Source organism: Strix uralensis, chromosome 3 (genome assembly GCF_047716275.1).
Source record: "Strix uralensis isolate ZFMK-TIS-50842 chromosome 3, bStrUra1, whole genome shotgun sequence".
NCBI lineage: Eukaryota > Metazoa > Chordata > Aves > Strigiformes > Strigidae > Strix > Strix uralensis.
The window spans coordinates 70979462-70999853 of record NC_133974.1 but is presented as its reverse complement, the minus strand read 5'-3'; the positions used below and the strand labels follow the sequence as shown (position 1 = coordinate 70999853).

The following is a 20392-nucleotide window of genomic DNA, read 5'->3' as shown; positions in this document are numbered from 1 at the left end:
AGCTCACCTCCTCCCTTCCCCACGTCCAAAAAAAAACCCAACCAAAAAACCCTAAACCCCACAACGCCAAGTACGCACAAGTGCACTAACAGGTAAGGAGACAAGTCGGGAGGGAGCGGTAAACCGCCAACTCCCAACAGCGCGTCGGGGCAGTCCCGGAGCTCAACCGGCGGGGCGGCCACGGCGCCGGGGCTGGCCAAGGCCCCGCTCGCCACGCCGGCCACGCGGCCGCCCCGCCGAAAGAGCCCGGCTCCGGGGAAAGAGAAGCCGCAGGGGCGGTGGGCGGGTGTCGTTCCCCCCCCCTGTAAACCCGGCACCGGGAAGTTCCCGCGGCGCAAACCCGGCCGGGCCCGGCGCCTTCTTACCCTTGGTCCAATCCACCACTTGCTTCGGGCTCCACCTGGTCACCGGCTCCATGGCGGGCTCAAGCCCCCCAGGAGACCGCAACCGGGCTCCTCCGGACGCGGACTCGTCTCCTCTCAAACTCCCATCCCGGCAGCGCCGCTCCGGGCCGCCCCCTCCCCGCGGCCTGGCTCCTCCCGCCGGCCGCGGCCTGGCCCGCCCCGCTGCCGCTCCGCCCTCAGGTGCTGGCCTGGGCCGGGCCGGGCCGGGCGGCGCCGTTACGGCCGTAACGAAAAGTGCTGAGGAGAAACTTGGTGGTTCCCTTCGGTTTCTCCCGGGAAGGGGAAAGGGGAGGCGTGGGCATGTGGGGACAATGCTTTTAAACGCCTGTCACCGTTCAGACTCTGCCTGCTCCCCCTGCCCGACACTGGTAGCCTGTAAAGTCCCAAAAACATGAATTAACCAGACACTTCGCCTAACATTTTAATTTCATTACTGTCCGTAAGTCACATCCAGCTTTGACTTTGTTGGGTATAAATCTGTGCAGAAAGGACACTCTGAAGCAGCGTGGTGGCTGAGACCATGCCACCAGACTCCTCAAGTGTGTCATGTCTGAAAGGCACCGCTCTTGGGAACATGTGGTGACACAAATCTCACACTTCTTTAAAGCCAAGGTGCAGTTTTAGCTCTCCTAGGTGTGAAGACCAGCCTGGAAAATTTAGAGAATCCAGGCAGAGAGCTAGTGAACAGAAACAATAATTATTACTAGAAACAGCAATCGCGACCGCTCACATGCACTCCTGTCATATTAGCATTGCTTAATTTGTACTCGGTGATTAATGCAATTTTTTCTTTTTAAATGAGCATATTTTGGAGGCTCAGGATTTCCATGTACGCAAGGGAAGGAAGGCCCACCGCTGCGGTGGCTGTGTCTAGTGATGCCACAGTGAGGAAAGGGGGGGAGCGGTGGACGTACGGGACATTTCCCCTGGCCGCAGGTTGCACGGGGGAGGCCTGGCAGGCAGAAAGGTGGCAATTCGGGAGCCGACTGGCATCCTGCCCCGGGAGTGGCAACTTGCCCACAGGGTGGAGCGGTGGCCGGGCTTTTCACCCCACTTCAGTGGCAACTCTGTGTGAGTCACGGCCCCGTGGCAATCTTAGCAGCAGCTACAGACCGCCTTCAGCTGCGCTTGTCCCAGTATTGGCATTTGGGTTTTTTGTTTCTGAATCCTGAATTTAAAAGAGTCCTTGGGTGTGGAGGCCATTTCACCATAATAGATTACTTCTGTTTTGCCACCATCATTTGGGAGCTACATTAAGCTATGTGCTGTACCTCAGGCTCACTTTTCTAGGAGGAAATGTGTCACTTGTGTCCTGGCCACCTCCTGAAGCCCATGTAAGCCCCTAGTGAGTGTCAGCCTCTACTCAGATGTTTAAGTGCTGACCTCCAAAACTGTGTGCCCAGCATACAGACCCCCACCGTTCCTTACTACCGAACACATGACTTAGCCTACAACCACTTTTCCATTAATGAAGCAGCAAGGAGACGTGGAGAAATCAGGTATTTTTATTGTGTGTATCACATTTGCTGGTTCAGCAGCAAATTCCAGCCCAAAGCCCTTTTGTAACATGCACGAAGGTCTTGCTGCTCCTCTTCCTCAGTGAGGAAGAGCAGAGTGAACTCTGCCATGACAATAAGACCGTGAAATTTTAACTTGGCAATATTAGAGAGTGGGTAAGCAGCTGGGATTTCAAACTGTCTGGTATCCCGCTGTTTTCATCAGCTCCCATCTCTATCCATCTGTTATCCCTAGTCATGGACTTGAAACGAAGGCTCCTTGGGACAGGGGCTGTCAGTTCTGTGCGTGGCTGTGCAGCACCCAGCTGTGCAATGCCCAGCTTTCCCACCAAGGCACAAACAGCTGCCTTCTTGCACGCAGTGCTGCACACCCCTGCCACAGAGACAAGAAGCAACACTTCACAAGTTCTAGTTTTGGGAATTAGTTTAAAAAATGGTCTTTTTGCATGTGTACCTAAAAATTAGTTATTTGTTCATTCTTTTTGATACATGGTGGTTGAAGGTGTATTTTTAGTTCTTGATTATGAGGTCAACTCATTCTAACTAATTTATTTATTTGCTTTGTAGTTTGTGAAATATTAACCCTGTCAGTTAACCTCTCTGCCTATTTAAAAGGTTAAAATACAGTTCAGCACGGCTTTAATATTGGTGCAACAACCAAAAGTGTCCTGATTCCCCATTGAATCATGCGTCACTGATGCTTAAAGAACAAGAAAACAGCAGAGGCCTGAGTAAACAGATGGACCTTACTATGTGCCCTGCTAATGGTTTCACAAGGGTTAATGTAACAGTGCTTCTGTCTTAACTACACAGATGCTTCCCAAGGTTGCAGGCAGGAAAGAAAATGTCTCTCACTGTTGGTGTTTGGAGCATTCATCTGCTGTCATCCTTCTCTGTCACACATCTTGGGCTGTGTCTGGTTTGGATGAGCGCTGTATTTTGTGAGCAAGGCATGCAGATCTGGTCACTTGCTAGCTGATTGCCAATCTGATAAATCCACTATTCATTGACGGTGTTTTTTGTAATTTGCAAAATGACAAATCTTTTTTTTTTTTTTTTTTTTTTTAAGCAGGACGGTATTGCAGTGACTGTCTGTTCTTTTATTACATTATGGCCCTCAACACCAGCTGCTTTACAGCCTGCTCTGGACAAATGAAATGGGGCTGACAGGGGAAGGCAGCACGTCTCCAGTTTCTCAGAGGGATTCATACCCATGTTGCTTACCTGTGCTACTTTTCCCAAACTCAGATTACAACTGTTCTTTTGAGTTGATTTTTCTTATGATTGCATCATGTCAATCTTGTCTTTATTTGAGATGAGATTAACTAGCAGTCAATTGGCATGATGCAATTAGAAGTTCTGATTGTAGAGTAAGGTATTTGTGTTCAAAAAATACTCATTGCCGAAAGAAATTTTAAAAAAGCTTACAACAATTCTGCCTGATTTCCAGTAATGCCAAATTAAAAAATAACACTGCCCCTTTGCATGTCTTCCAATCCTCTGTGGGTTAGTTTATGAGTTTTGTGCCAGTATGGAGTATTAGGAAAGATGTCAGTTCCCTTTCCCGTCTTGCAGCCTTGCACAAAGTTCATTGCTGTGGCAAGGACCAAACTACCAGCTCTCCAGAAGTGCACATTTTTTCATTTGTTATAATTTCCCAGTGATAAAAGTGATTTGATCTGAGAAGGAGATTCAGACCAATTGTTTGCTGATTCCCTGCTTGCTTTGTTTGTTCTTTCTTTTTATTTCCCCTTGCAGACCAGGTTTTCAAAGGGACATCATGTTGGTTTGCATAGGCAGTCGAGCAACACACAGCTCAATGTGGACCAGGATCATGGTTCTACAGTCATGGACGCAGCACCGTGCACTCTCCTATCACTCCACAGCAAAGACTTACAAAATAGTCATAAACCCACAGCTGCACCCCTGTCAAATTGGCAGAGAAAGCTATAGAGTGTTTGTCACCTTCAGGATTCTATCCTGGCAGCTGGTCAGCAGAAGGAGGTCAGGTGATTCTTTATAACAGAAAGTCTGCTGGAATAAATCATTGGGTTTTTTTTAAAAAATGTATATTTGAATCACTAGAAAGACTTAACATCATTTCAGCAGCCATATTGGCTCTAGTCTGGCTTAACACTGGATTTACCATTTTATCTAAACACAATCTGGTTGACCCTGACTCTTAGGCCATAGTTTTCAATACCAAATCTGTGTGCTCTCAGGTCACCAGCCTGGATCTGAGTCATGTGTGGTAGGCAGATGATCACATTCTGACAAAGTAGCCGAAGTGAACAGTAAGGATTATATTCAGATTTCAAGCTGACATCAGGGGGACAGACAAGGGTTGATCTAGCAACCAAAAACCTGCTCGTACAGAGAGAACACACCAAAATTCTTTGAACAGTTTAGAGTTTAGTGAGTTTGGACCAGATTATCACTTTACATCATGTGGCTGTTTGTGTCCCCTGACAGCTGCATCGCAGTCTGCCTGTTCCCAGATTTACTACCAGCTACCAGAGCTACGCAGCAGGTCCCTGGGCACAGTGCAGATTTGCACAGGCAGCAGCAGCTCTGCACAGCTGCAGGGCTCCCTGCCTGCGGGGAAACAGGTTTGAGTCTTAAGCCCCTTTCTCTAAGAGAGGTAACTGCTGTACTCATCTCTAGAGGGATGAATAAACAAGTATTTAGCCAAAGGTCACATACCAAATTTAAAAAGTGTGTTTTCTGTTCAGGGCCACAAAAAGTTATTTTTCTTGTTGATTCAAATTTTTTAGAGGGGTCAGCATATTGCAGTCTGTATCTTTGAGTGGAAGGGATGTTTATCCTGTTTGGCAAAACGTTGTCTAAGAAAGTTTTACTGTATTTCAGTGCATCATTCATGAAAGGCTTATAGATTTATTTATTTGATATTCACAATTGAAAGCTGTGAAAATTGAAAACTTAAAATATCAGGAACAAAAGCCAGTATAGGGGTAGAAAATCCACTGTTTGCCTCTACTGACAATCCACAGATGATCATTAGGGAATAGTCATTCCCTGACCTTTGTCACTCATAACACTTCAGTGTCCATCACTACTACTGTCACTACAAAAAAACTACAATTTACATATGATTTTCCAAGCATTACCTTTATCATGCACACAGTCCACAGAAGTCAGCAGACTTTTTGCACAATAGCAAGAGAATTTTACTCTACCTAACTACAATTGAGAGCTTCCTGGTAAGGTCAGTGAGTATTTAAAGTTCATTTGGAAATTGCAACAGGTAAATTAACTGAGTCAGAGTGAGTCAGGTTCAGAACTGGGTTTGGTTCTATAAGCATGTAATTAAAAAAATTCACACTAATGGGAAACTGTTGTTGCACAAGAATCAACATCCTACTTCTCACCTTGATACTGGAATTGTTAGTGATGGATCTCTTCTGTACATGACAGTGTGGGAGATCTTGGTGTAGCCTGTTGAGAAAAATAGGTCTGCCTAGTCCTTTTTTGAATACAATGCATTCAAAGAGAATCTTTTTGAGCTGGATGGGGTAAGGAGGATAGCCTGGGGGGGTCTTCCTGGCTTCAGCAGGAACTTTGAAAAAACAGTGTCCTGGCCATGCCTTCCCTGTGCCCTAGAGAGAACAGACTGATCGAGGTGTACTGTCATTTGATGCAATACTCTCATAAATTCAGAATTGTTTTGATAAATCAATTAAATTTTCCCTCAGTAAAACAAAAATAATCATTTCAGATCAGACCGAGTATATAAAAAGTCTTGCCTTAAATGAAATACAGATTGCCAAGAAAACAAAACATCAGAAAGGTATGAATTCTGGCCCCAGTATTCACTCCAGTTCCCTTGGTGGCCTGGATCAAATAATTTAATCTCTGTATTTCCATCTCGTCACCACTCAAAGGTTAATAATCTCACATTGATGAGAAATACCCTATTTTTCTTCATATCTAAATACCTGAAATATCTTTAGAAATAAAAATAAGTTGCTAACTCCAGTTAATAGAAAGATTTCTAAGACCTGAAATGTTTCTAGGTACAAAGGGGTAAGAAATAAATAGATAAGAGATGGATGCAAAGTGGTTTTAATGGTTTTGCTAAATTCATTTAACTTTGTGTATTTACAATTGGCCATAGTATAACACATATTTAATAAAGAGGGCTATGGTTATGGCTAGTTTATGAGTAAACAAAGTTGTTAGGAAGACCTACATATATCTGACTCTATCAGACTTCTTATAGATTAACTGGGTTTTTTCCCATGATAAGGTTCCTGCACTACTTATTTCCTAAGGATAGAGCTGTATTTGATCCTGTACTTGGATTGTCCCTGTTTTCCTCCATTCAGCTTTAAAACAACCTACACAAAGTTCCTAGTTAGGTGAAAGTTGCCACTGCCTGCTGCTACAGGTGTATATTTATGTCTATACAGGTGTATATATATGTCTACATATAAATATATGTGTGTATATATGCACACTGATGACACCGTGCTAAACTGGGCTAAGCAGTAAGAAGAAAGGTCTTCCCCTGAAGTTTTTACTCAAAGCAAAATCCTCTAAATTTTATTCAGGTTTTTTTTTTTTCCCTTCAAGAGTGCGGAAATAGGACCTGAATTGCCATATATTGACATTTTCAGTCCACTAGGTGATTTTATTCAGTGAGTCTCAAATCACTGCACAGACATCATTTCCTCCACTGCACTTTTTGCTGAGGTAGCAAGTTTTAGAAGAAGATCACAAACCTGTTTTGAAAAATATAAATTTATTATATATATTTTATAGTTAATAGAAATTGGATTATAAATTTATTTTGGCCTACCTCAGGTCCCTTTACCTGGCTATGAAACCGCCTGACTCCCAGGAAAGTAGAGCACAGAAGTGATTTGTGTAAAATTACAAAACTCACCGATATCAATGTTTAAAGAGAAACTTAAAGTCAAATGGCAGCATTTTTTGTACACAGAAATAGGGAGATGATTTTACCTGGTCCTCATTTCCTTGCCCAGATGGCACTCAATAAGAAAGATTTGTCTTGTATGCATCCTGTCAGTCAGTTTGATCAGATACAGAAGAATTATGTTCCCAAATGGAAAACAACTGCTGGGAGTTTAAAACTGGCAAGGAAAAGCATATGCTGGTAGAGCAGGGAAAGCACTTTGCAAAATTAGCTGGAGCAGCGTCTGCCCCACCTGCTGTGGACGTTTGTCCAGTAGTCATTTACCCAAGGCACACAGAGGTACACTGGGACCCAATTCTGCCTGACGCCTGGAGGGCAGAGAGGGTGAGAAGTGGCACAGTGCTGAACCACTGGCATGTGAAGCAGACACAGCACGGCTGAGCCCCCTGTGCAAGAGCAGAGGAGGAGGCAGAAGTACTGTTCAGCTCCCTTCAAGCACCACGCTGCTCCGGGCTCAGGAAGTGTGGGGAGCAAGATTGCGACGGCAGGAGAAGGGTCGCCGGAGCAGACAGGATGTCCCCACCACCCCTGAAACCACACACAGATGACGGAAACATCCTCCTCCTACTGAAGGGGGACATACGTGCCAAAGCAGGGAAGACCGTCTCTTGTATATCAGAGATGGCACCAGCACACCCTGTCCCATGTTCGTCTGGAAACTTGCTCAGGTTTCAAGTTCTAAGAGATTACTGATGGAAAACCAGAGCTATTCCTGCATGGAGCATGCTGATAGTCCTTTGTATATTGTATTTAAAGACTCTGATTCAAGAAGCCTGTGTTCTGCCTAAATCACTCCACTCCTCCTCCCTCTCTTAAGTCTTCAGACATCAGGAAACAACAGCCAAAGTGATTTAAAGCCAGACTGGCTGAATGTGCGCATGCAGCAGTGGAACTGTGAGCTAGGAACAGGCTTTTTGAAAAGCTATATGGCCTTAAAAAGAAGACAGAATTTCTTGCTCTCTTTTGCAGCATTCCTCTTGCTTCTTCTATTTAAAGGATGTTAGGTATGCAAGTATTTTAATTCAGATGTTTTTCTTAATAGCCTGAATTCATATGCAGACTCTGAAATGAAAGAAAAGTGCGTTAACTCTAGCTGTTAGAGCTTTACTTGCAAATAGAAGTTATTTTTTGGAAGGGGAAAAGAGTAATAGGAAATAAATTGTTTGAATATTTGCTTAGCTTTAAAAGTAATACCTAAAATCTGAGCAGAAGGTTTGATTTTTTTTTTTATTGCACTAGTTGTCATGTATTTAAATGTTTTAAGTAGAATTGGCAGCAGTATCACAACTGGTTACTGCAGGCAAGAAAATCAACCTAATCAGGAATCAAAGACCCCATTAACTTTAGCAACAGTTTCTCTAGAAAGCTGGAAAGCAAGCTACTGTTGTATATCTTCTATAGCATCCTCAAATCTTCAGATCTTAAAACATGCTGCAAACATTAATGAGCAGTCTCACAAAATACCTGTGGTCTTGTGGTTAAGACAGCCCAACTCAATTTCAAAAGAAAGAGTTTCAAAGCCTTGCTTGGTCACAGCCAGCTCATGCAAGACTGAGAAAGACTCTTGATCCTGAAGTGCTTTAAATTTAGGCATGAGAGTAATTCTGTTAAATTCAGTGGGAAGATCGTGCTTAAAAAAATTCATACTACGGGGATTTAAGGGTACCTTTGGGTTCAAAGTCCAAACAACCCTCCTGCAGCTGTTAACAGCCTCACCTCCAACTGTCCGTTGGAGCACCTGAGAAGCTTCCAAAAATAATTTCACATACTCCCCTGTAGAGGGAGGATCTGTGGCAAAGGGTCTGCTGGAAAGAGCAGAGCAGGAGTAAGAAGGAGAGCAATAATATCTTGAAACACAATCATTTAACTACTGCTGCAGCTGTCTTGGCACACATCTGTCCAAGCCCTCGGTCCAGGCTTGGCCAAGCTCTACAGAGCAATGACTATCTTTTATCGAGGCCTTTTCTGGGTTCAGGTGCTAACCCCCATGGCACGTGGGGATCCTGAATTAATAGGCATGTTCAGAGTAGGTCTGATCAAACCAGTTGGGTGAAAACGCTGGGGCTCCATCCACAGCTGGGCGAGACGCAGCCTCACCCAGGCTGTGGGGCATCTCAGCTCAGCACCCCCCCCACCTCTGCCCCACAGGATTTTGGTTTGCTTCCTGGGGCCATTTCTAGCTATACATTACACCTCCCCAGTCTAGCCCTAGCAGTATTTCTTAGTGGACTGGCTTAGCTACTTCTTTCAAAGCTTTTTAGATTTCATGGCTTTATACCCTTTATGTGGCCAGCTCTCCTCACGTGTTGCCTGTATAATCTGAGGAGAAAGCAAATGCCTTGGCTCTGTGGCGCTTGCCCTTGCGGCAAGTGCTGTTGCTACTGACAAAGTACCGCTGTTATAAAACACTGCTTGAAAATTAAATGGTAAATCACACTCAACAGTTGCTTTGTACATTACAGCTTTTTTATTATCATTGCTGAGAAGTTTATACCTGTCATTCTTTCGAGGAGCAGCATTGAAATATTTCCTGTACGTTCATCACAAGCTTTTTCCTGTAATAAACTACTACATTATGTATAACGCTTCCTTAAACTGTATATTACACTTGCTTCTGCAAAGAGTTGACTCTTTGGTTGTGTTGAGCCTGGGATGCAAAGTGAAGCCTGGGGGAGAGAAGCTCGGAGGAATGGAGAGGGAAAAGAGGCCATTTAATCCTTTGAAAATACAGCTTTGCAGAGACCAAAGAGTAGGTCTGTCATTTGAATCAGTGACTGCTCTGAGAGCAATAAAAGTCACAAACAAATGTTGGTACCACAAGTGTTGGAAGACCTTATAAATCATATGAGAAAGGTTAAAGCAATTATCTGAAGTACAATAGTCCTTGAAACATACTGATCTTCAACAATAGGTTTACAGCCTCCCTTCTGGACAATAATTTTCATAGCAGAAGTCTGGCACAAAAACTTTGGAAACCACATGCAGTAAGTATTCTTTGTCTCACTGAAGGATAATTATGTTTCCTTTCCCCTGCTTTCGGGACTTCTTCCCCAAAATTTGATAATTTAATTAGAAAATGTAGCAACAGGCAAGGAGTTCACCAGACTGGAATTGCAAGTTTCTGCAAGAAACATGTCTACGGTGGTCTTTTAGTGTAAAAGAGCACTTTGGTCACCTCTTCCTCAGTAGTAGCATCCTAAACATGAAACTGGAAGACTCGAGAAAGGTACAAAAAAAGATTGCAGGGCATATAAAGACTTGAACATAACAAAAAAAAAAAAAAAAAAAAGGCATGGAAACAGTTTTAAAACAGCAGATTCACTGGATAGAAATTAGACCAACACATCAAATATACATTGTTTATTGTTGATGCCTGAGGCCACAAAATTATTTGGAGTCTTTGGCTTTCTGTGTGTACAGGATGACAGCAGAAGCCAGACAATGGACTGATGTTTGTTCTTTCAAACCCAGCCACCAGATGAGTGAGGTTGTTGTTTTTAAATATTTAGTGTTTCGTTGGAAGGCTGGCATGTCTCACATGCTCCTTGAAAGAGAAACAGCACCGCAAGGATCCGGCTTGAGTTCAGAATCCTCATTCGGCCCTCAATTATCTGTCCCTCCCACACAGACAGAGCTGTATTTGCAACTTATTGGCCCAGACACTGAGAGATGCTCATTTTAATACCAAGTCCTGTGTGAGCATGACTGTCGGTATTCAAACAAAGTCCAAGAGAAAGACTGATCACACCTGCAGTCAGCCTTGCTTAGTGACTCCCTTCCCTTTCAGTAGTCACAGGGAGAGATCACTAGACGGCAAATGTGTTCGGTTGGGAAGGGGGTGGGATGAATCCCTCCTCCACTGAATTATATGCAAAGTTCCTGTCAACCATTAGTAAGATTTGATCACTTAAGTTCTTCCAGCGATCTTGAAATACTTCTCTTTAATTTACAGCTTGTTTTGGGACATTTTCTGATGATTTCAAGGGAGGACTAAGGAGGTTGTGCTCAAATTTGTTTGAGAAGGAAGAGAAATGGGTTCTTCTAAGCTCTCATGTTGTTTATTTTGCCTGCCATAGCTGCAGATGGAAAAAGTGGGCAGATGGAAAAAGTGGGCAGATATCTCAAAGGTGAACACCTTCAGACCCCATGGGACCAAATTGGAGGTAATTTTAACCATGAGCGAAAAAGATGCTACAAGATTTTAACACTGTAAGTGGAAAGGACATGCTTCCATGCAGGACTCCCAGCAGATTTCTGTCGTGAATTCTGGCTCTGGAGGCCGGGAGCAGCTTCTCCACTCACTGACTCTTAGCGTGGTCAGGATTTTCCCTATAAAGGCCTAATCGACACTAACATGAACGAGATTCTTCATTTACAGCCCACAGCATGTGTATACGAAGCCTGCCTCCTCTGGATTCCTGACAATGTTTTCTGCAGTGTTTGTGTCAAAACACAAACCTCTTCTTAATGAAAAAGATGAACACATATACTGCACATGAGTGATCACCAGAAATCTTTTCTCCTGAAAAAGTAGGGAAGAGCCAGGCAGCACTGTGCACTCTTTGTTTATGTTCTGAAAGGGGCCAAATTCAATGGAAAAATAAAATATATATCCCAAAGGCTTCACGACTGACTCCCTTTTCATTCAGTGTTACCGTACTGGAAAATTATTTTATATAGCAATATTTTACTATCTTTTGACAAAATTCTAGCTCTATTGTGATCAATTGCTGGGATTTTATTGCACTACTACACGTTTGGTAACAATCTGTAGTTAAGGCTGCTGGTATATGTTTGAACAAATTAGGTTTAGAAATGGACTAGAAATTGCCTGGTGAAGCTTGAGTCTTTTTCCATCTTTGTGTGTAATTATCTACTAATAGGCACAGTTTCACAGTGTCGTATATTTGGCTGTTATCACTAAATCCTCTGCTTACTGTCAGTTGGATTTTCCCCACTGGTTTTCTTGTTTTGGAGATGCTTTAAAAAAAAAATACTTTAAAAAAAAAAAAGCAACTAAATGTGATCCAGAGCAATGAAAGTTTGCCAGTTTTGCTGAAGCTGCTGATTCAACAAGGTCCTTCAGCATTGTAAATTTAGGGGCATGACCAATGGGGCTATTTTTGAAACAGTACCACTAGTCATATGTTTAAAGTTATACTTGTGTTTACGTACTTTGTGGAATCAAACATTAATGCTGTGGGCTAAGCTGAGATGACTCATTTAAGGGAAAAAATCATATATGTGAAAAAATATTCCCACTTCCTGATAAGTCATCAAATAGCTGCTTTTATTAAAATTCCAAAGATGAGCTTCTCTAGTTGACTATACCATTGTAAGTCAGGAAGCACAAACTTCAGTAGTATCATTAATATGTGATTTAAGAGGATTTAACCCCATAAGCAGCAACAAAAAATAGTCAATATAAGTAAGAGATACTTTGTTAGCTTCTTAAGGAAAACCTCTCTAATGCAAAATATAGATGATCAATGCATTTAGCTAACTGAAGTGAAAAAACAATTCTGAAGATGTAGGTTCATGGTTTTAAGAAATGCAGAAGGCCAACCAGAAAGTACTGGTGCCAGATAGTTTGCCCTAAGTCCATAAATTCTGTGAGTGTAGTGTAGTGTTGGGTGTTAAGTGTTAAACATCTTGAAACCTTCATCAGCAGTTTGTCCATCAGCAGGCAAATTTTCCAGATGGTCTCTGGATGATCAATTATGTTGCTCCTAATTGCAAGCTCCTCCTCGATGTGTCTCCTTCCCTGCTGCTTCAATGTGAAGAAAGGTAAAGTCTTTAACCATTAGGCAGCTGGCACATTTTGGGTAAACAATTCTTAGCACTGCATTTGAGAATGTTTACAAAATTGGTAAGGCTCATGTGGGTGTTTTACTTTTAGTATTTATTTTTCTACACAAAATATGTCAGAAACAAAAACAGGTGGTGCATTCTCAGCTCTTTCTGCTTCCATGTGTTTTTTTCATGAATGCCATTTACAACAGGTAGCTCTTCCAAACATTGTAGCTTCAGGAACAAAAAGTGCAAAGGAACAACAGCAACAACAAAAACAAAAACAAACAAACAAAAAAGCCAACAAAACAAAACAAAAGTTCCGTGTTTAAGTAATACTGTCTTCCTCTGCGAAGTAAACCAAAGTCTCCAATGGCTGCAGTTTGGGGCTATTTTTCACAGATGTCTCTAAAAAAAACGTACAGAAATGCATTCATGGAGCTTGTGAGATTTTGCATTTCATTTACCCATTTTTTTATGGCAGCATAATGATAAAATTTTTTTTTTTTTTTTGCCATCATGAGTTCTTTACCTTTTTACCTTTTAAAATCATGCTTCAGAAGATTTGGTTATGAGTGAAGGAATGAGGTCTTTAGGATATCTGGAACCTTTGAATGACTTCTTGTTGACATATTTAACTGTTCAAACCAATAGAAATAAGATCAGGCCTCAGATGAATCTTCCCCTGGATACATATCACTACACTCAATTCTCTCACAGTCTCTTAAAATGTGCAGTGTTCTTGTGCTTATACGGACAGTTTTGAGATATCACATGCATGATACTTCTGTGTAGACTCTTAAGGTTATACAGACCCCTGTCAAGAATCTCCTGGGTATACAGAACCTTGTTAAAATACTAAGCAACTGCCGTTTGTAAAGAGCAGTGCTCTTACTTGGATCTTTTTAAGTGAACTAAGCCACATTTGGTGCTAATGTCAGATATCCCATGTTCTTCTTTGCCAAAGTATTCTGAAACTTAGTCAAAGTTGTAAGTACTGTGACATTTGCTGTCACAATTTGTGACATTGTGTACACCTCCATTTTTCAAATGCTGAAGTAAGGATATTTCATAGTAGTCTCTGTTGACACAGAAGAATGTCTTGTACAGGAAATCAGTGAATGATCACTCACTGACTTCAATACAAATAAAATTAGATTCAGCATTCTGCACTTCAAAAGGTCGTTATAGATAAATAACCAAGTTATTAAGAGTTTATGATTTGAACTAAATGGAGACTCTGAATCTTTTGGAAAACATTCTTCTTTAGTTATCATTGTTTAATTTTCTTTATGGATTTCCCACATATTTATCTTCCCCACTTAACTCTTAGTCTTCTGATAACTGGCCAATAGCTGATATTAAAAGCGTCCAAATTTATTGAGATTTTGGTTTCATTTTGCAAGTGGTGTATTGCTTTTGTGGTTTTAACTGCTACAGAGTTTGCTTAACACGGAAGGTGGCAATAATTAGCTCAGTCTTCTTGGTGGCTTCAGCAGTGACTTGGCAGATCTTTTTTGGGAGGTTTATATAAGTGACAGCATCTCTAACCAGACAGTTCTTGTGCAGTCCTGATATGTTCAGCTTATCCAGGAGTCTGGGGTTTTTTTGTCCAAATATCTGGCTATTTACCCACTTGTGGGAAGGGAAAAGAAAGAACTTGAGGCAGCCAAAGTATTCCAAGGAGTAAATCAGGGCAGCAATATACATTCAATCTGTACTCAGCTTTGAGGAGCTGGATGAACTTATTTCAATTTTTTAAATATTTTCTCCATACATGTTAATAACCCTTTAAACTTGGCTTATTCTTTTCCTTCAATATGACTCATAATTCCTTTACTTTACTTTTGAAACCTGCAGCTTGGAAAGATTTTAACAGCATAACAGTTCCTGATTTTTGTGGGCTGGTGTTACTTTTATTACTTGGAGCTATGTGCCAGTGGTGTACTTGGGCTGAAAGATACAATAGCCTAAGGTTAACCTGGGCCTCAAGGAGCTCTTCTTCTAACCAGACTGAGATAACCACCAAACTGCAAGCACCTGCCTAGCATTGCGGTGGAGAAATCACATTTTCCTGAGGGCGGAGGCATCCAAAGAAGAAGGCAGGATTGTCTAGTTTTAGTTAGCAGTACACTAGAGCTGGTACTGGCCTTGCAACATTTGTCTGTTTTAGAGAAGGAACTGAAGGCCTGAGGGAGCAGCACTCATTGCAGGAGGGTATTCTGGCTGTCAGGGCCAGTGTGATAGAGGAATGGAGAAACTCTAGGGAAAAGAGCTGGCAGGCCCAACGCATCAAAGAGTAGAAAGCAAAGAGCATAAATAAAACCAGAGATACTGTGGAGGAAAGCAATAATACATAACAGCGTACACAGGCAGTTAGCCTGCAATGCCTAATTTTTGGCAGCTTAAACTTCCGTGTCTCCCAATAGCCAGCCTTTGTTCCCCAAATCCCAAGGAATGAGATAATGTAAAAGTTAGTCCCCAGAAAGACCCCACTCATGTATTTAAGACTCATGTATAGAAGAAGTGAGCAAGAGAGCCATTTGGATTACATGCCATATTTCTGGAAATGTGTGGAAAAAATCATTCTACAGAAAAAGAAAGGAGAAGAATCAAAAGGAGAATTTGCTTTTTGATAAAGCAGATAATACAAATTAGATATTTGTCATGATCTTTGACCATTTGTCCATATTCAGTTCTTTCTCAAAGGTCATTTTGTCATATTGGGCTTAGCAATCCTGTGAAATATAATTAACTCTGTCATTTGATGTGAGACAGAATGTGGTCCAAGTTTAGATAGAAAGATAATGGCTTTTATCCATTTTTTTCTCCCAAAATGCTTCAGCAGTGTTGTCATAGATCAGAATCTGTGCTGCCAAATAAATAGATGGAATTCCTCATGCTAGTGAAGGAAACTGAGCAGCCAAATTCTCATGCAACAAGTGGAGATTAATATCTGTATCACATGTATATTAATGGAGAAGAAAGAGGATTCTTGTTCATCTGTTTTATCATGATGTAACAAACGTGAGGAGCATCTGCTGAAACCAATCCTTTTAGCGGAACAGCAACTTTATTTTTGTTACTAAAAGATATTTCAAAAACATTATTGCAAAATGCACTCTGAGGTCTCACTGACATTAATGAAAGTCTGGTTTCAGAAGGAAAGGAAAAAATATAATGTTGACCTTATCAGGCAAAGCTAAGCAGAAGGAATATTTTCCTTCCACTGAATTACATCATGATACTGTATTTTGACTTGTCCTTGTATAGACTTTCATCCAAGGAGCTCAAGAAAGTTCACAAATAGCTAAGTGAATCTCAGAGAGCAGAGAAAGTGATAAACATTGACTTCTTTGCACACAGTAATTCAAAAATCAATAGCAAAAAAAGGCCCAGAGCTCACATCTTCTGGCTGCAGCACCATGCATGCTACTGATTCAGTAGCACACTTAAGATCTTGCCTGGCTTAAGCATACAAGTTCATTTTGAGCATCTGAGCACTACTCAGGTGCTCAAAGCAGAGAACGTACCTAAGCACATTTCTGAATCATGGTCTAACTTTGTTTGCTAGGGAGCTTGGTGAAGCTTGCACTGCATCTGACTTCTGTGTCCATTCAGTCAGCAAACAAAAAAGCTTCAGGTTCCAGCTTGCCTTATCCAAACACAGCCATCACTGCAAGAGACTGAAAAAGAGAAATCATCTTTATTTCACAGGAGTGGCTACCATCCACTGATCAGTATAGGTAAGATGATTTACTCAGCCCAAGCTCAAACCTTTTTTGTTTGTGTGCACTGGAACAGCCCAGGCACAATCACTCAGGCTGCATGGCAACTCAGCAGCAGAGAAGATAAGCTCCAGTAGAAAGGTGCAGTGGACAGCTTGTGGGGGAACACAGGGAGGAAACAGATGGATTCAGTGCAAGGTTTCTGTCAGAGCCTTAAGTGAAGATAGGAAGCTTGGAAACCAGTGATAGTGTCAAACCCAGAAGTGCCCAGCACAATGTGCCCCATGGTTTTCATACAATTAAAAAAAATTGATGGAATAGAGAATAAATAGTGTTTTGGAGTTCTAGCATCCTGTACAACTGTCTGGTTTTAAACTTCAGTCTAAACCTTCTACTTTTGTTCTGTTTTTATCAAAATAATATTTCAACAGTGATGTATGCAACACAGTTCATTTAAATCAAAGAGACTAGTTGGCAGTAGGAGCTGTGAAGACCAGTTTCTTATGTCTCTGTATGACATGTGACTTATTTCCTTCTGTAACAAAGTACCGTGTCTGATCAGAGCGTTTCCTAATTACCATCATCTGTCTCCCATGTGGCATTTTCTAGTGGCTGGTATTACACTTGAGATCATTTATAGAAACTGCCCTCAACAGGGGCACAAATTTTCCTCTACTGCACCAAATAACTTCCATGAGCCATTGCACCTTGACAAGAAGTTCATAACATAGAGTTGCATTGTGAAAAGTTCTTAGTTGTATTGGTCTATATTCTATTTTCAAACACCTGCCAAAAGCCAGTTTGTTTTTTTTTTTAAGCAACATCTGGAGTAAATTCAAACTGCCTGCTACTATGACCTTACAACACTACACTATAGTACTAATAAAACACACTTCAAAAAAAAATTTCTATGTGTTCTGTTAAGCACTGCCTATTTACAAGAACAAGCTAATTTTGTGAAGACAAAGCAGGGCTTTGCATATCATAGGAGACTTATTTTAAAACTTCTTTGATTACATGGATCAGTTTGCACCCTTTTCCATCAACAAATAATTGAAAAATATCATCAGCCAATTTACCCCAGATTTGTAAACCCTAGGGAACTAGATTTCAAGGGCAGAAAAAAAGACAATTGAGGTAAGTAACATTACAGATTACACTGAGCCAGGTCTGTTTCCACTCTACTTCCAGATCTGCAAGTTGAGAGGAAAGTAAAGGGATCCTTTATTTAATTATTAGTTAAGTCCTAATTAGTTTCAGAAGCCTAGGGAAGTGAGTAAACTAAAATCCTAGCTATGGACGAATTTATGTGGACCTGTCTCTAAAGTTACTAACAAACAGAAGCAAGCATTGCAGGAAGTTATTCATTTATGTGATGTAGGTAGAAGACACAGGAAAGCTTCCAAGTGCTGAGGAAAGTACCCTCTCATATCTGCAATCATCATAGCTATAGTAATGTTATCTCTACTACTCCTGTACTAACAAACAGTGTTGGCAATACATTCTGTTATGCCTTGAAAAGGCAGTTATTATGCTTACCCGGAAAAGACTCGCCTGCACCCTATAGCAAGAAAGTCAGAACATACCCCAATATACTGTATAAAGCATCAAGACACAGGAATAGAAGACAAGGTAAATGCATCTTTGAACTAACCTGAAGACAGAATCACAGAATCACAGAATCATCTAGGTTGGAAAAGACCTTGAAGATCATCCAGTCCAACCATTAACCTAACACTGACTGTTCTCAACTACACCATATCCCTCAGCGCTATGTCAACCCAACTCTTAAACACCTCCAGGGATGGGGACTCCACCACCTCCCTGGACAGCCCATTCCAACGCCTAACAACCCGTTCTGTAAAGAAATGCTTCCTAATATCCAGTTTCTAAACCTTCCCTGTCACAACTTGAGGCCATTACCTCTTGTCCTATCGCTTGTTACTTGGTTAAAGAGACACATCCCCAGCTCTCTGCAACCTCCTTTCAGGTAGCTGTAGAGGGCGATGAGGTCTCCCCTCAGCCTCCTCTTCTTCAGACTAAACAACCCCAGTTCCCTCAGCCGCTCCTCGTACGACATGTGCTCCAGACCCTTCACCAGCTTCGTTGCCCTTCTCTGGACACGCTCGAGTAATTCAATGTCCTTTTTGTAGTGAGGGGCCCAAAACTGAACACAGGAATTGAGGTGCGGCTTCACCAGTGCCGAGTACAGGGGTAAGATCACTTCCCTGTCCCTGCTGGGCACGCTATTTCTGATACAAGCCAGGATGCCATTGGCCTTCTTGGCCACCTGGGCACACTGCTGGCTCATGTTCAGCCAGCTGTCAATCAACACCCCCAGGTCCCTCTCTGACTGGCAGCTCTCCAGCCACTCCTCCCCAAGCCTGTAGCGCTGCTGGGGGTTGTTGTGGCCCAAGTGCAGCACCCAGCATTTGGCCTTATTGAAACTCCTACAGTTGGCCTTAGCCCATCGCTCCAGCCTGTCCAGATCTCTCTGCAGAGCCTCCCTACCCTCGAGCAGATCAACACTCCCACCCAACTTGGTGTCGTCTGCAAACTTACTGAGGGTGCACTCGATCCCCTTGTCTAGATCATCAATAAAGATGTTAAACAGGAGTGGCCCCAGAATCAAGCCCTGGGGGACACCACTCGTGACCGGCCGCCAACCGGATTTAACTCTGTTCACCACAACTCTTTGGGCCCGGCCATCCAGCCAGTTTTTTACCCAGCAAAGCCTGTGCCCATCCAAGCCATGAGCAGTCAGTTTCACCAGGAGAATGCTGTGGGAAACGGTGTCAAAGGCCTTACTGAAGTCAAGGTAGACAACATCCACAGCCTTTCCCTCATCCAAATGACAACGACAACAAAATATGTACTGATCTACCCTGGGGTTTGCTATGTTCATACGAAGGGCACATTGACCAGGTTGGCATAAGGAATTAGGAGATGAGCTCTCTCTTCAAAACAGCCAGAAAGGGAAAGGCAATCTGATGTGGTAGCTTAGTGAATTAAAACTTTAGCCCATTAGACCCTGGTGGTACAGCCAGGTCAGCACTGTTTTTACTGTCAAGTCAAATCATACCCACATAACTTCTGTTTCTGGGAAGGAATAAATATTTGCATTTATTTATCTTTGCACTAACAGCCAAAATTTCCCGTGGAAGCCATGAATGACTTGATTACTGAGTTTAGCAGCAAGAATGCCTAACTGTGAAACCAAATGTGTTGCACAAATATGTTTATTCCTCCAGGTCCATTCTGATCTCATTTATCATTATTCCCTGACATGGGCAAAACTCTAAATTTGAAAGCAAAATTAGGGTCAGAGTAGTATACAGTCGCTCCCATATGGATCCAAGTTTCACAGTGTGGAAATCCCAGCTGGTTTGAAAGCAAGCTGGAAATATTATGAGAACAGATTCTTTTCTGACTCTTGGGTGTGTTTGTTTTATCTCCCTGGGGAGACTCTGGGTTCCCTAAGCCACACTCCGCATTTAGACTCTCTACCGGGAAACCCTAGAGAGGAAATTCTAAATCATAGCTTTCTACACGCTGTATTTGACAGCTGGGTCTTGGAAACTTGTAGTGTCTCTGCTGCTCTCCCAGCTGAAGCCAATAGGATTTCTACAAAAGATTCAATGGATTTCCCTCTGGGGACCAACAAAGATGTTACTAATGTCAGTTATGATGGAGAATTCTTATGCTAAGCATTCTTCATTGTTTCTCTTTTACAAACAGAAAAAAAACACCCAGCTCATTTCAGGAAGAGCATAATGACATTGATACAGGTTTGTTTATACCTGACCATACCAGGTGTAGAGATGAAAAGCTTTGGATAGATACTATTATTTCCCTCAGTGATTTTGCATCCTTTCTTTATGTTCTTCACTAAATAGAATAAAACTTGGCAATATTTTAGCTTGACACCTTCTCTTCAGCAGTTTTAAAGATTTTTTTGTTTTAAAGAAACAAAGGTTTTTTTGTTTTGTTTTTAAA

General features: G+C 42.0%; 1 protein-coding gene across 2 annotated transcripts in view; it reads right to left on the bottom strand.

Moving 5' to 3' along the window:
* Nucleotides 1-495, bottom strand: part of CNKSR3 (CNKSR family member 3) — a 62533-nt gene extending 62038 nt beyond the window's left edge. For both annotated transcript variants that reach the window (XM_074862801.1, XM_074862802.1), the window contains exon 1: nucleotides 366-495. In XM_074862801.1, coding sequence (XP_074718902.1) covers nucleotides 366-417 — 52 coding nt within the window. In that variant the 5' untranslated portion in view covers nucleotides 418-495. The remainder of the gene's footprint in view (nucleotides 1-365) is intronic.
* Nucleotides 496-20392: the final 19897 nt, after the last annotated feature.